Source organism: Rattus rattus, chromosome 1, assembly GCF_011064425.1.
Source record: "Rattus rattus isolate New Zealand chromosome 1, Rrattus_CSIRO_v1, whole genome shotgun sequence".
NCBI classification, from domain to species: Eukaryota; Metazoa; Chordata; class Mammalia; order Rodentia; family Muridae; genus Rattus; species Rattus rattus.
The window spans coordinates 250,317,703-250,333,631 of record NC_046154.1 but is presented as its reverse complement, the minus strand read 5'-3'; the positions used below and the strand labels follow the sequence as shown (position 1 = coordinate 250,333,631).

The 15,929-nt window shown below is 43.0% G+C and overlaps 1 protein-coding gene across 1 annotated transcript in view; it reads left to right on the top strand.

Moving 5' to 3' along the window:
- The first annotated feature begins 4,088 nt into the window (after positions 1 to 4,088).
- The window catches only part of Enthd1 (ENTH domain containing 1), a 115,849-nt gene continuing 104,008 nt past the window's right edge, over positions 4,089 to 15,929 (top strand). The window contains exons 1-2 of the mRNA XM_032890885.1: positions 4,089 to 4,138; positions 9,021 to 9,512. Of these exons, the coding sequence (XP_032746776.1) occupies positions 9,164 to 9,512 (349 nt within the window). The 5' untranslated portion in view covers positions 4,089 to 4,138; positions 9,021 to 9,163. The remainder of the gene's footprint in view (positions 4,139 to 9,020; positions 9,513 to 15,929) is intronic.

The window sequence follows — 15,929 nt, the reverse complement described above, 5'->3', positions numbered from 1 at the left end:
TAAGCTACATTGTGAGTTCTAGGTCAGCCTGGGTTCTAGTGTGAGACCCTCTCAGGAGGCAGAGGCAGGCAGATTTCTGTCAGTTCAAGGTCAGCCCGGAAACATTATTGTATCATCTACTGGAACATAGCACGGAGAGCCCATTTATGGTAGCCATCTTGTATCTCAAAAGGAATCTGATGATTATGATGTAAAGTAAAAGTCAAGCATCCAGGAGGACTCTGGGGCTCACAGCCTGAGAAACTGGAACAAGGCAGTGTCACTGAGACAGGAGACGCTGTGAGGGAGCCTGAGTGGAGGAAAGGACGCACCGATTTTGAAATGTTAGTGAGACATCCTAAGAGGGAGGTCAGAGCCCCTAATAGACACGTGTGAAGAGACCTTGAGAGTTGTGGGTGTAGAGGGGTTCAAAGCTGGGAAACTAAACACTTACCTCCTGGGGCATGAAGCTAGCTGGAGAAGAAACCATTTGGAGAAAGGACGCCTTTAAATTGGAGAGCTAGTTGCAGTGGGCTTACTGGGGTCAGAGGAATTCTAGAAGCTAAGCAGAATAAAATCCATTGACTTAAAAATCTCCCAGTTTAGAAAATTAAAACAATCAATCAATCAATCAATCAAACAAACAAACAAAGCAATAACAAAACCCACCCCACCAAGCAATTCATTATCAAAGAACATTTGTACTGGGTGGGGGGTGTGCTACAGTATTGCAACTAAGTTGTGACACCCCCAAATGGAGGGAAAGAGTTTTAAAGGCTCCCCCTTGCCTAATATTACATTAGGGGAGCCTAATTTCAACAGTGTGGGCCCACTCCCACTTCTGCTAAAGCTAAGCAACCATTGGCTTAAGTCAGGCTGTGAGCCCCAGAGTCCTCCTGGGACTCAGCCATTGGCCTCTCCGTCCTTATGGGGGGGCTGCAGTCTTTGGGTGTGACTCATCTATTTCCAACGGCCTCACCAGTCACTTTCTGTGTGCCAACCTCCTCAAGGCTTCCAGAGTTGGCTGCACACTTTCTCCCCGTCCCACTTCTCACCACTAGCCCTGCTCCTAGTAGTCCTCAACTTGCAGGATCCTCGTACGAAACACGTCCAAACCAGAATTTATCTCCTTTTCCTGTTAAGCCATCTCAGAACATCATCTGCCTAATCTTGATGAACAACAGACATTTACTGTCACCCCAGAAAGAAACCGGACAGACTCCTCCTTTTCTCTCATTCCTACATGGTTTTGAGTCAAGCCCAGGGACTTTAATGACAGCACAATTGGAATGCAATGCACACCACGCCCCTTACAGCTGTTCTCCTTTAGATGGAGGAAACAGGCTCAGACTTCAGCGGATGCTTGACACGCCAGTGCACCACACCCTTTATGAACTATGGTTTTTCTTGTATATGCATATCGATGTGTCCATGATACTGTTCCACTTGGACATTAGGCATAGTAAGAGGTGACTAATGGTGAAGAACAGCTGTAATATACTCCAGGACATGTTACATGGAGGGTAGGCATACCTTGTTTAATCTTAGCACTCAGGAGACCGGCAGGGGGATTTCTATAAGTTTGGGACCAGTCTGGTGGTATTCACAGCAGAGTTCCAGGTCAGCCTGAGCTCCATAGTGGAACTATCTCAAAAAGCAAAACAAAACAAGGGGCTGGGGAGAGGCCCTAACAGTTAGGAGACCTTGTTCTTCTTGCAGAGGACCCGGGCTTGGTTCGTAGCACCCACTTGGTGGCTCCCAAGCATCTGGAACTCCAGCTACAGGGGATTCAATCCCTTCTTCTGATCTCCTTGGGCACCAGACACACTTTGGAGCATAAGACATACATGCAGGGAGAGCACTTAAAAGTATCTTACCGTAGTGTGTTCACCTTTTAAAATACAGTTTCTGCTTGGTGGCAGGAAATAAGGGCAGCAGGCATTGTGAAGTAATCTTAGGCTACCATAAAGGGGAGCAGGCACTGTTAACTAGACGTAAGCTACTGGAGTAGGTTATTAAGCAAAGTACAGCCATGACTCAACAATCCACCCGATAGCTGTTAAGTGGCTAGTGGAGAGACAATATATACAACACACCTGCATTGGAAAAGGGGGTATTTGGGGGTCCCACATGGAATGAAGTGGGGGTGTTCAGAGCATTATGCACTGGATTCGGACTTTATGACTTTTTAAAAATATTATTCACTTAGTACTTCTGGGTTATGGTTGACTGTGAGTAACTGAAACTGAATTTCAGGCTGTGGTGAAGTGGGTACTTCTGCATTTCTGTCTCAGGATCTTGTTCACACATTCCCAGAATTACCTCAGCATTCTGTCCTCTGAGGTCTTCTGAGCACATGCAAAAATTTCCCTCTACAAGAGAAAATGGAATCGTTTTTTAAAAATTGCAAATCTCTGGCCTCACGGTACAGCAGGTAGCATGGTGACTGGAAATATCAATGGGACCCAAAGTCAAGGGTGGGAGATCATCTTTAGACAGGGGGAGCGAGGACGGAATTGGTCACCAGCCACTAGGGTTGAGGGTCTAGTTAAATCACTTGCTCATTGGCTATCCTAAACAATCCTTACAACACCCTTGTGTTCCTACAAGCTTACCTCCTCCAGGAACTCTTTGATCCCACCATACTCTATGGCTGCCTTTACCCTGCAACTTTTTATGCGGGTGACTTTGATCAGACTACAATTTCCTTGCATTCTCATGGTTTAACATGGCACCTAGCATATGGCAGATTCTTAAGGCTACAGAATGAATGCAGTTCTTCCATATGTAAAATAGGATGATAATGATCAATTTTAGCAGATCTTTGAAATGTACATTAGAATGTATGTGAATGATAACTCAACATATAAATTACTTGTTTGTGCCCTCACTACCTCGTGGAATAAAATTTAAATATCTTAGACTGACAGTCGAGGCCCCAGACAATCTGACCTCCAGGCTGCTCTTTTCATTTTGCTTCTGGTTATGCCTTCATTATATCATCTCCAGTTAAGCAATATTTCAAACACACCAACCTTTTCCATACATCTCATGATTTCATATTTTACTTCCCTATCGACAGACACATCAGTATCAAGTAACATCGACGCTGTGGAGGATAAAAACGATCAACCCTTAATTTCTACTACAGAGTATTCTCCTACTCTCTCCATCTTTCCACCCTGGTCAAGATTTCATTCAGTTACCAGAGTGTTTTAAAACACATACTGCCAATGTCCACAGGGAGGAGGCTCTTTGGGATTTGTCTTTCCTGTCATTTTATCTCCTCCACTGTTGTTCACTAATGGCTTTTTTTCTACAGTCACAGCCACTAGAGGACTTGTAGTTTCACTGAGATAATAGGAGTCCTCTGCTTTTGTGCCTTTATACATGATATGTCCTTTGTCTCTGATGTCCTCCTCTTCTTTGTCTACCCCGTGAACTTCCTGTCATCCTTTGAGATTTAATTCAGATGTAAAGTGTTCTGTGAAATCTGCCCTTAAATACTCCTTGGCAGAATTAGATGCTCTCTCCTCTCTCATTATGCAATACATATCTTGTCACAATCTTCTATGACTGCGCCTGTCACCTCCACTAACCTGTAAACTCTTGCAGCACAGGGCTATGCTTTAGTTCTGGGTCCTTCCTGCTGGGTACAAAGGCTGTGCTCACTGCTGATGGGCTGAATATATCAAAGAGTAGCCTTCGGTGAGACCTGGAGCTGTCCTCGAAGCTACTGCGTCGCTGACCATTAGACTCACTGCTTTCCACCTCTAGGCTATTAGTTGCTTCAAGCTCCGAGGTGGCAGTCGTGCCTTATAGGATGGCGTTTCTGGTCCATTACAATTACAACAGGAACACATACTGTAAAAAAAGAAATCTAGAAAGCAATATTAGAACAGTGCCACTGGCTGAGACTGTATAACAAGGACTTTTGCCTTCCATCTGTTTGATCCTTTCCGTACAGGTCAAGCAAACCTGCTGCGATTCCTTGCTAGAGGCCCTGCAAGTGGCGCGCACTAGGGGGCCGGAAGTTAGGAACCGGAAGCAAAGAAGCCGAAGCAAGGAAGCGGAAGTTGGCAAACGGCATGGAGCTTGGGTTTCTTTGAGGAGGCCGAAGAGCCTGAGGGTTTGATTTTGATGGGGAAGAGATCCCCAGGTAGGTGACTAGAAGGGCCCAACGGGTAGTAACCTCTAGTGTGGAGGTGGTGGATGTAGGGAAGCCAGCTGCCTTCCCGACTAACTTTTCTGTTGCCACCATTCAGCCTAGGCACTGAACAGGTAGGCCTCCAGTCCCTGAGGCTGAAGCTACCAGATGCCATGCGGCTCCTCCCTCCTTCCAGAAGTTTCTTCAGTGAAGTTCCCCATCTGGGGAAACTGTGTTCATTCTTGTACAGTCATCAGTATGGGTCTCTTGTGTGACTCAGTGACCCGGCTTACTATTCCAAACTCCATGTTGAAAAATGAAAAAGGTGCCTGGAAAGACCCTGTCTAGCGGAAGTTGACGCTCTCAGTCTTTACCCTCCGTTTTTCAGAATTCTCTCCAAATCCCTTGTCTTTTTTCCTTGCCACTGCTCTATACCGTGTACTTTATGCTGTAGATGGGGGAACTAAGGCACAGAGATGACATTAATTAGGGACTGGACCTCAAATCCCTGCGGTTGATCTTAAATGCATGAGGTGACACCTGTCAAGAACACAGCCATCCCCTTGGCGGTTGCGGGTAGGGTGGGAACTATGCCTTGTGCACCTGTTTCCCTTATCCCCTCCTTCTCTAGGGTGGAGGTTACCATGTAATAAGTTTTGGGAAAATCGCTGAAGGCAGAAATGGCTCAAAAACGTTTCCTGGCCTCTTTCTTTCTTTCTTTCTTTCTTTTTCTTTTCTTTTTTTTCTTTCTTTTTTTTTTTGGAGCTGGGGACCGAACCCAGGCCTTGCACTTTGCTAGGCAAGTGCTCTACCACTGAGCTAAATCCCCAACCCCTCCTGGCCTCTTTCAGTGTAGAATTCTCTCCATCCAAACCATAAATCCTTTCAGTGCCACGGTATTCTCTGTAATGGCTTGACTAACACTGTCTTGGCCAGAACTAGTTTCCTCCTAAGCCAAACTCAAGTCTGTAATCAGAACACAAAGAAACGAGAACTCTGTTTTCCTCCCAGCACTCTCTCACATGTTGTATTTCCAGAGATACCTGTGGGCACTCGTTTTCTTAGATTTTAGTGTTAATATTGCCCCAAGTCTGGATAGTTTTTCTAGGTTTTGTTTTGTGTTTGTATTTAATTTTTTTAAATTATTTTTCCATGTATTTTGTGTATGTGGACATCTGTGCACCTCATGTGCGCAGTACTTGCCGAGGCCAGAGGGGGTGTCAGATCCCTTGGAACTGGAGTTACAGATAATAGTATTAGCTACCATGTAGGTGCTGGGAATAGAGTCCTAGTTCACTGGAAGAGCAGTCAGTACTCTTAATCACCAAGCCATCTCTCTAACCCTCCCCTCTGGTTCTTCAATACTTTATTTTCAATTACGAAATCTGAAGTTTCGAAGACCAGTTTCCTCTTTTAACTTAGTAGTGAAATCTGAACCGAAATGAGGTCATATATTACCTTTATGCCAAATATCTACAAACTTTGTTGCAAATATGTTGGTAGGGCCTGATGCTCAGAGCATCCCTACCCCTTGCTCTGTGTGTTCTGTAATGTATGGTACAGGCACTGCAGTGCTTTTCAAAGGAACAACAAAACTTCAGTTCAACTGGCGTCAAGGAAACTGTGGGATTGTGGACCACTAGTTTAACATCATCTGATAAATGCTTTCCTGTCTCAATTCTGGTAAAATGACAGGGAAGGAACAGTGTTGGGGAAGTGGGCAGAGCCAAGGAGAGACGTAAGAGAAAACTAAGAGACTTTTTCCAGGGTGCACATGCACGCGAACACAGAAAGAGAACAAGATTCAGCTTCATCAGAAATATTTAATCAAGAAAATTCCTTGAGGGGTTGGGGATTTGGCTCAGTGGTAGAGCGCTTGTCTAGGAAGTGCAAGGTCCTGGGTTCGGACCCCAGCCCCGGAAAAAAAGAAAAGAAAAAAAAAAAAGTTCCTTGACTAAACAGAAAGTTTTTGGCCATAGGAAACACGATTCACATTCCTTCACAATGCTGTATCAATGGTTCTTGAGAGATATTTTATTGCTTTGAAAATATTTGCTCAAATTCTAAACTTTTACATACATGACCATTATAGGGGATTTTTTTATGTCATATTTGACACTGAAAGCTGTAGAATCCTTTCCAGGTTATCCCACAGTAGACTCATTTAGTCATTTGGTTGTTCTGTTCTCTCATGTGTCCTGGGCTCCCACCATGACTAGGTTGGTCCTTGGGGGTAGGATTTCAGTGGTAAGTAAGACAGCAGGTCAAGGTCTCTGCCCTTTGAGAGCTTCTAGTCTGATGTTATTTGCCATGATCAAACAATGTGTAGTTAAGAACATATTATTTTAAATGTCATAAAAGAAATATAAGTGCCAAAAAAGAGATCAATTGGGTGTTGAAAAGAGTATTATGGGATGACCTTTATAGTGGGATAAGAGTTCAGGGGGCTGATGAATCTGAGACATGAATTGCCCTTTCCCCTCTTATTTCTCAGTGTGACAGTGACACAGGTAGCCAGACAACGGAGAGTCAAGTGTGGAACTTGCTTCCTTGCCACCAGTCTTGTCTGAGATGCCATATAGTCACAAGGGCAATAATGACAGGGGCACATTCTGAGACAGGCACTGTTAGGTGGAAACAGACATAGAATATATATTTACCCAATCTCAGATGGGTGTGATGTCACCAGGTGATGTAATTTTGTGTGACCACAGTCATATATGACATCCTCGCCTGAAGCACCTGTGCAGCACATGACTGTGTAGTTACAACCTCCAGGTTACCTGGGGGGTAAGGAAACATCATTTCTCTATAATTGAGTGTCTAAACATAATAAGCTCACAATATTCACAACTAACACCAGTCACTGGATTCTTTATGGTAGAATGGTAGCTCATTGTGTGTGTGTGTGTGTGTGTGTGTGTGTGTGTGTGTGTGTGTGTGTGTGTGTATGTGTGTGTGTGTGTGTGTGTGTGTGTTCATGACACTCTGTGTGATCAAGTGATGTTAATTTACCTAGACTTCTCTCTTTGTGGCATTTGTACCAGTTGGGAGAGTGTTTAGTTTTGGCATGGTATTAGGCACATCCATTTTAAAATACTGTTTTGGGTTAGAAGGCTCTTAATTTTTTTTTCAGAAAATGGAAAATTTAAGAAACCATTTCAAAAATTTGAGGATGCAGTTTAGAGAACACAGGAAAACTGAATGATAAGTGTGGTTTTTCCAAAATATAGCTAGATAGCTATAAAAACAAAAGGCTTTTTAACAACTGTTCAATTCCAGCAAGTTATAATTCTAAGGCAGTTTTTTTTAAAAAAAAATAGATTTGTGAAGACATAGATCAATATTTGTTATTCTAGGCTGGTGTTACAGTGCAGCTCTGCACTGAATGAGGTTGGTAGAGGGGAGAGAAAGGACAGTAGAAATTGAAAATTTTAATAGCATACTGAACCATTATAAATCAGGTTTTCACTGCAGGAGGAAGTCAGACAAAATGCTCGTATTCAGGGTGCAAACGAGGCAACCAGAATGTCACAGAAACACACTTTCCTTTTTCTTCACAGGATATGGTCTCTTTCTGAGAAATCTTAATCAAATTGATTATATTTTCTGTCTCATTTATTTGAGAGTACATTGGGTTTTAATCAAAAGGTGGAGGGGCTGAGGGTTAATGATCTCCTGTTTTTTGAAAGGTGATAGTTCGTTTAACCATGCATCTGAAAATTATGTTTTCCTTTGACACACAAATTAATCAGGCATGAGCTAGGAGCCAAGGAGACCAAGGAAACAAAACTAAAAATACAGAACAGTCGTTATGAGTTTGATTTTTTTTCTCTTGGATGTGTGCAGCTTTGATAGCAAAATCTGATTATAGTTCATCTAGGCTCCGTTGGGTCTGAATGTTCATCAGGGCTTGAAATCAATTTGGCACAGTGCCTTGGTCCCTGTCGGAGGTGAATCACCAGAGAAATTACAAACTAAGTGACTCACCTTCCTGCAGAGTAATGAAAAAGAGGAAGGGACAGTTTCATGTAAATTAGAAACTGATCATTCTCGAGCATCTTTTCGAATTCTTGGGGTTGAGTACCCGTTTAAGTTGAATGTGTTTTCATATTAACCTAAATGATTCCTCTTCTATGTATCTGGGAGGCTGTCAGATTGATGCAAATCACTCCAGGCCTTAGGAAGTTCCTCACGCCATATTATTTGTAAATACCACTTTGATCCTGTTGAATGTTAAAAACCACACCCTTTTCCCCTGAAATCGAGAAAAGAAAGTCATCGAAACTTTCCCTCTAGTTTGCTAGGCTAAAATGCTGGCTTTGGGTACCACACATTAGCTGTAATCCAGGAGGTAGATAGAATATTTGTCTTAATGCCAGCTCCCTAGATGACAAGGAAGGAGCATCTACTCAGGTTTGATGGGAGTGCCCTGTGGCTCCGCAGACATCGTGGTTGCGGGCACGAAGAGGTCCTCACACTCAGTTTTCACCACAGTTCAAATCGTTTTCAGGACATAGCGTTTGTATAATGGCAGCATATGTTAAGAAAGATGTCAGAGTACCAATTCCCCCTGAAATACTAACCTGTCTCTTCTGTGTGTCAGCCTTTAAATTTGCTGAGGGGCTTGAGCGGTATCTTCTGCAGAAACTTCTAGGAGCAGACCGACTGACTACCTTTGTTTCTTTGGATAACAGAGGTCAATCTTGTGAGGGATTTTCCCGTGCTCATCCTAAGCACACCTATATAGAGCCCTCTCCTCCCTCTGGCTGCTGAAGTAACAGGCTGTCTTGGAAGCTAAATCTGGATTTTTTTTTCTTCAGACTAACTTGGTCTTCTGTAGACATTTTTTTTTAAAAGAGGAACTTACACATTTTTCGTACTTTCCTTGCAGGAAATCGATACTGTACCATGTGGAGATGAATCATTTGTGTTTGAGAGCTGCAGAACCTGGGACAGATCTGTCAGGCGCTCTGTAAAACCAGTCACTCCAGACCCCTCGCTTTCACCCCCCTCACCTTCAGACTCACTCTAGCTATGTCATTCAGGAGGCAAGTGAAGAACTTCGTGAAAAATTACTCAGAGGCTGAGAAAAAAGTCAGGGAAGCGACTTCCAACGACCCCTGGGGCCCCTCTAGCTCCCTGATGTTAGCCATCAGTGACATGACTTTCAACGCGGCCTCCCTCTCGGAGATCATGCACATGCTGTGGCAGCGACTCAGCGACCATGGGAAGAACTGGCGCCACGTGTACAAATCCCTCGCCCTGATGGACTACCTCATCAAGAACGGCTCCAGGAAAGTTATTCAGTATTGCAGAGAGGGCGTCTGTAACCTTCAAATGCTAAAGGATTTTCAACACGTAGATGAAGCCGGCAAAGACCAAGGTAACAGTTTGTAAAAACTAGACAGGGTGCCCGTTAGACAGACGTGCAGAGCAGTGCTTCGGACCTTCAACAGGAACAAGGTGGCCCTTGATTTTGAGAGGGTCTTGTTATGTAGCCTAGGCTGTCCTGAGCTTGCCCTCCAGCCCCAGCCTCCCACACGCTAGGTTGATGTGCACACCGTCATCACCCTGGACTTGAAGAGTTGTCCTTAAATGTCCCAGCCACCATTTTCCTTAGTCAGCCATGAGTCTCATTTCCATCCTCTGTGTTGACTGTGGCACTTGGGAGAAGAGTGTGTTTGTTTTCAAAAGAACACAGAACACACTTAGGTCCTGATCCGGTGATGCCTCATAGAAAAGCAAATAGAGCAAATGAAAGGAGGAGACACTGCAGTTTGTGTATTGATGTCACTGTAATTCATAAGTATAATTAAGTTGGGATTTACTCATAAATTAGAGAAGTGTTTCCAGGGACTCTGGAGTCTCTGAGGGCTATGGAGATGGGCTCCCTCAACAGAAGCTCAGAAATTCAGGTCATAAGATAATTCTGGGTGTGGAAAGGAGACGGCATAGGAAGACAGTGTAAAGAATTGAAGTGGATGAGTGCCAAATACTTTGCAAAGGAAAAGAGCCAACATTCCTTTCCTTTGTGTTAGAAATGCAAAGTTATAATTGTGCTTAAAGTGATAGGCTTTAAGTCAGAAGAAGAGAATGAAGTTCACTCTTCTCTCCATGGTTACTGCATTTTAAAATGACACTTACAGAAATACAAAAATTAGACAGAAAATGGTGTCTATGTAAACTATCATCTCTCCAATTTCTAACACCAGCGCGGTGCATTTGCTACAAGTGGCAGCAATGCTGATACTGTGGCGCTGGCGCTCAGTTTATTCGTGTCATAGTTCTGTAGGCTTTGGAAAGACTGTGTCCACCACCCAGTATCACACGGGGTCTTTCACTTCTCTGAGGAAGCCTCATGATCCGTCCTCACCCTCTTCGCCCTGGTTGCCACTGGTCTTATAGTTTTACCTTTTCCAGACATTGTAAATCTTGTTTAGCCTGGTTTCTCTCACTGGCAGTATACCCAAAGGTTCTTCCATATCCTTCCATAGGTCGGAAACTTGTTTCTTTTTATCTTTCCTCTTTATAAAAAGTTTTGTTGAGATATAATGCACATACCACACAAATCATAACTTAGATATATACATAATGTAATTTTACTTATAAAATACAGGGCCATTTATATAAAGTATGTGTAATTATAAGGTTGTTTATTATAACATGTGATGTCTATATCAGCAATTGGCATTTTGTATCCATTTGTATTGATTTTTTTTTAAATCAGAATCTCATGTGGACTTGAGTTCACTAAGTAGCTTAGTTGAATTGACCTTGAACTCCTGATCTTCCTACCTCCATGTCCCCAGGTCAGGGATAAGCAGCCTGTGCTACTGTGCTGGGTTCATATTTCCATTTGTAAGTGTGCCATTTGGTATGTTCACACATTTACTGTGTTGTGAAGCCACCACCACTCTTGCTTAAACCTTTTAAAATCATGGTCAACATTAAGCGATAGCTGCTCGTTCCCATTCCACTGAGCCTCCATTTTCTATCATGATTGACTTGGCGGTTAAGCGCACTCACATTGAAGTGGAATTTTCCTGTGTATTTTTTCTTTTATTAGGTTTCTTTCTCTCACCCTATGGTCCTTGAGTCTCCTCCGTGCGGCAGGATGTGTCAGCATTCCATACGTTTACAGCTAAATAACATTTTATGTTCTGTGCTTATGACATTTAAGCAAATCTGTTCCTCTGGGGTGGTTCTACATGTGAGCCCTTGCAAATAGTGCTGCAGTGAACATGGCTGTGTGGCGGTTCCGGCCTCTGCCGTCCGTGCTTGCCTTGCTTAGAGAACAGTAGAATGGCTGGAGCATGCTAATGTCCGTGTCTGGCCTTTGGAGAATCTCAGCCGGCTTTCATTCCCATCACAGTGTAAGAGGGTTTCATTGTTCCCGTGTCCTTGCTAACACTTGTTTTGTCCGTCTTACACTTAGGGTTAATCCTAATAGCTCTGAAGTTGGCCTTTGTTGTGCCTTTGACTTACATTTCCCTAAGACTTATGATCCCAAGCATCATGTCCTTGCTGGCGATACAACTGTTCGTTGTCTTTTAGAACTGTCTTTTTGAGTCCTTTGCCTATTTTCAGAGGAGTTCTGTTATTGTTGAGTGTTAAGTTTCGACAGTTCTTTATATATTCTTGGTAAACAAGACCCTTATCAGATAGGTGGCTTGAAAGTATCTTCTGCTATTCTGTAGTTGCCTCTGCTTTCTTGATGTGTCGGTCCACCTATGCACAAAGTTGTATTGTTATTTTTAAACAGAGTCTACTATGCATCCTTAGCTGATCTTGAACTTTGCTATGTAGACCAAGCTGGCCTTAAGCTCACAGAGATCCACCTGCCTCTGCCTCCCTGGTACTGGGATTAAAGATGTGCACCAGCACATCTTGCTAAAAGTATTAAATTTTGATGAAGTCTATCTGTTTTTCATTTGGTTGTTTTACTTTACTTATCATACATAAAGCAAATTATTGTCAAATACAAGGCCATGGAGGCTTACACCTATATTTTCTTCTAAGAGTTTTAGAGTTTTTAACTCTCTTGTCTCAGTTAGCATTTCTGTTGCTATGTTGAAACACCATGACCAAAAAGCAAATTAGAGAGGAAAGAGTTCATTTGGCTTATATTCCACATCACGAAGGAAGTCAAAACAGGAGCTCAAACAGGGCAGGAACCTGGAGGCAGGAGCTGATGAGGAGGCCGTGGAGGGATGCTTCTTATCGGTGTGCTTCCCCTGGCTTTCTCAGACTGTGTTCTTATTCAACCCAAGGCCACCAGCCCAGGGATGGCACCACTCACAATGGCCTGGGCCCTCCCTAATCAGTCACTAATTAAGAAAATGTCCCGCAGCCTGATCTTATTCTCAGTTGAGTAAGGTTCCCTCCTCTCAGGTGACTCTAGCTTGTGTCAGGTTGATGTAAAACTAGCCAGCGCACTTACTCTCATTCAGATGTAAAACTAGCCAGCGCACTTACTCTCATTCAGATGTAAAACTAGCCAGCGCACTTACTCTCATTCAGATGTAAAACTAGCCAGCGCACTTACTCTCTTATTCAGATGTAAAACTAGCCAGCGCACTTACTCTCTTATTCAGATGTAAAACTAGCCAGCGCCTTACTCTCTTATTCAGATGTAAAACTAGCCAGACTTACTCTCTCATTCAGATGTAAAACTAGCCAGCCTTACTCTCTCATTCAGATGTAAAAGCCAGCGCACTTACTCTCTCATTCAGATGTAAAACTATGCAGCGCACTTACTCTCTCATTCAGATGTAAAACTAGCCAGCACTTACTCTCTTATTCAGATGTAAAACTAAGGCCGCGACCTCTCTTATTCAGATGTAAAAACTAGCCAGCGACTTACTCTCTTATTCAGATGTAAAACTAACTGCCTCTCTTATTCAGATGTAAAACTAGCCAGCGCTTACTCTCTCATTCAGATGTAAAACTAGCCAGCGACTTACTCTCTTATTCAGATGTAAAACTAGCCAGCGCCTCTCTTATTCAGATGTAAAACTAGCCAGCGACTTACTCTCTCATTCAGATGTAAAAACCTAGCCTTACTCTCTTATTCAGATGTAAAACTAAGCGACTTACTCTCATTCAGATGTAAAACTAATAGCGACTTACTCTCATTCAGATGTAAAAACCAGCGCCTTACTCTCATTCAGATGTAAAACGACTTACTCTCATTCAGATGTAAAACTAGCCAGCGCGACTTACTCTCTTATTCAGATGACTTACTCTCATTCAGATGTAAAACTAGTGACTTACTCTCATTCAGATGTAAAACTAGCCACTTACTCTCATTCAGATGTAAAACTAGCCAGCGCACTTACTCTCATTCAGATGTAAAACTAGCCAGCGCACTTACTCTCATTCAGATGTAAAACTAGCCTGCGCACTACTCTCATTCAGATGTAAAACTAGCCAGCGCACTTACTCTCTTATTCAGATGTAAAACTAGCCAGCGCACTTACTCTCTCATTCAGATGTAAAACTAGCCAGCGCACTTACTCTCATTCAGATGTAAAACTAGCCAGCGCACTTACTCTCATTCAGATGTAAAACTAGCCAGCGCACTTACTCTCTTATTCAGATGTAAAACTAGCCAGCGCACTTACTCTCATTCAGATCTTGGATTTCTGTGAACTAAATATTTCCGTATGCTAGGGAGCCTACTTCAATATCTTCACACATGGATGCCTCACCAAACCTGTTGAAACAAATGCTCTTCCCTGTTGAGTACACTGGCCCCTTATGAAAGTGATTTCTGTATCGGCGTCCTCACACATCTGTGTCTCTTCATATGCCAGCACATTGCTCTGTCTTTAGTAATATTCGAAATCAAGGAGTGTAAGGACTTCAACTCCAGTCTTCCTTTTAAATACATTTTATTTATTCAAGGTCCCTTGCATTTCTTTGTGGTTTTAGTGACTTCTCAGTTTCTATTCAAACAAATGGCAGATAAAGCTTTGGTTGGGATTGCATTGGCTCTCTAGACAAATTGGGGAAGCATTGCTATCTTATTATGAATTTTTCTTTAATTTTTTTTTTTTACTTTTTGAGTTTATAATATAATTATATCATTTCTCTTCTCCTTCCAAACTCTCCAACATACTTGGGCCTTGCTCTTTAAAACTTCTGGCCCATTTTGTGGGAAAATTTGGCTGATTAAGGTCGAAATCCACCATGACTAGATAGCCTCTAGGGTAGGTGAATTTGGGAGACTCCCTTCATTAATGGAGGTCACCTTCTCGGACCTTGTTTGGGGAATTCTAAGCCCCACATATGCCTCTACCTGAGGAATGTCAGGTAGCCTTAATTAGATTACTCCATGTCCTTTCTCCTGGTCAGCTAGCACCTGCAATTCCTGAAATGCTTCCCCATGCTAATGAGGCATTTCAGTACCCTCAGCCAATGACATTTGCTCATCCTGGATGTTCCTATCCTCAGTCCCCCAGAACTTTATAAGCCTTAAATCACTGTAAGTAAAGTTGATCTGCCATCTGATAGCTAGTCCTGTGGTGGCTATTCACAAAACGTACTCACAGGGCTTCTGAACACCCCCAAACCTCCCAGCCCCATTGTCTCTGCTCCCTTTGTCCAACTAGACCATATCAGGGCCTATGATCCATGAGACAGTAAACAGACAAATGCAACCTGATCAGTCTATAAAATGTTGCCTGTGTGTATATGTATTCATAGCTGACCATTTGGTGTTGAATAACTAATTGGTGTGCTCTTCTCTAGTGAATATTTCTCCAGCTCTAGGCATTTTTAGTTACCTGTAGTTCTTTGTCTATGGTTGAGGCTTCACGAGCTTTCTTCCCTCCAGGTTAGCTCGTCTATTGGTATTGTCCATATTCAGGTCTTATTTAGGCAACCATGTTGGTGAGACTTCATGGGTGTAGCTTCTGATGTTTCTAGGAGGCATTATCTCTCAGCAAACTTCCTGTTCCTCTGGCTCTAACAACTGCCTTTTGATTGGCTGTTCTACAATGGGTTCCCTCTGTGGCAAAGAGATGTTTCCTCAATGAAGCATGAGAACTACACTTAGCTGTGAGTATGAAGATAAATATTTCAAATCTAGTTAGGGATTATACTGGATTAGTAAAATGACAGTTGTAGGCTCTCCTCCAAGATTCGTGACTTCAGTGCCCTTGAGTAGTTGGCTAGGTTTCCAGAGCCAGGCACAACTTCCTTCTTGTTGAGCAGTCTTAAGCCCAATCAGAAAGCTGTTGGTTACTGCCCCAGTGTGCAGGTCACTACCTCACCCTTAGCACCATTGTGTCAAGCTGGTTGTTGATGTGGTCGTTGGCATCACAGCTGGGTACACTGTTTGTTGTCACCCTTCTTGGGAAGCTGAACGTCACCTTCTGGCACCATGAAAACTAGTCCTGAAGGAGGAGGCTTTCAGGTCAGATCCAGCTCAGGTGCTGGGGCCTGAGTGTCTGAAGTGCATGGTGTCTTCAGGGACAGGGCTTACCTTCTACCTCCTGGGGCAACCAAGGACAGCAGAGTAGCCTCTAATGTTTGTGTTTAAGGTTCTCTTGGACAACCCTGGCTAACAACTCAAAAGAGGGCTTCTCATGCCTGGTTGTTGTTGTTAGATAATCTGTGGCTCTTGGGAGAGAGTGTGGTCAGCCCAGATTGGACATTTTCATTTAAACTACATACATATAGTTATATACTGACTTATATGTGTTATAGGTATCTTTAGGTAGATTGGTAATATATGTGTGATGTCAACCTGACATCAGTTATAGCCATCTGAGAGGAGAGAGCCTTAGTTGAGAAA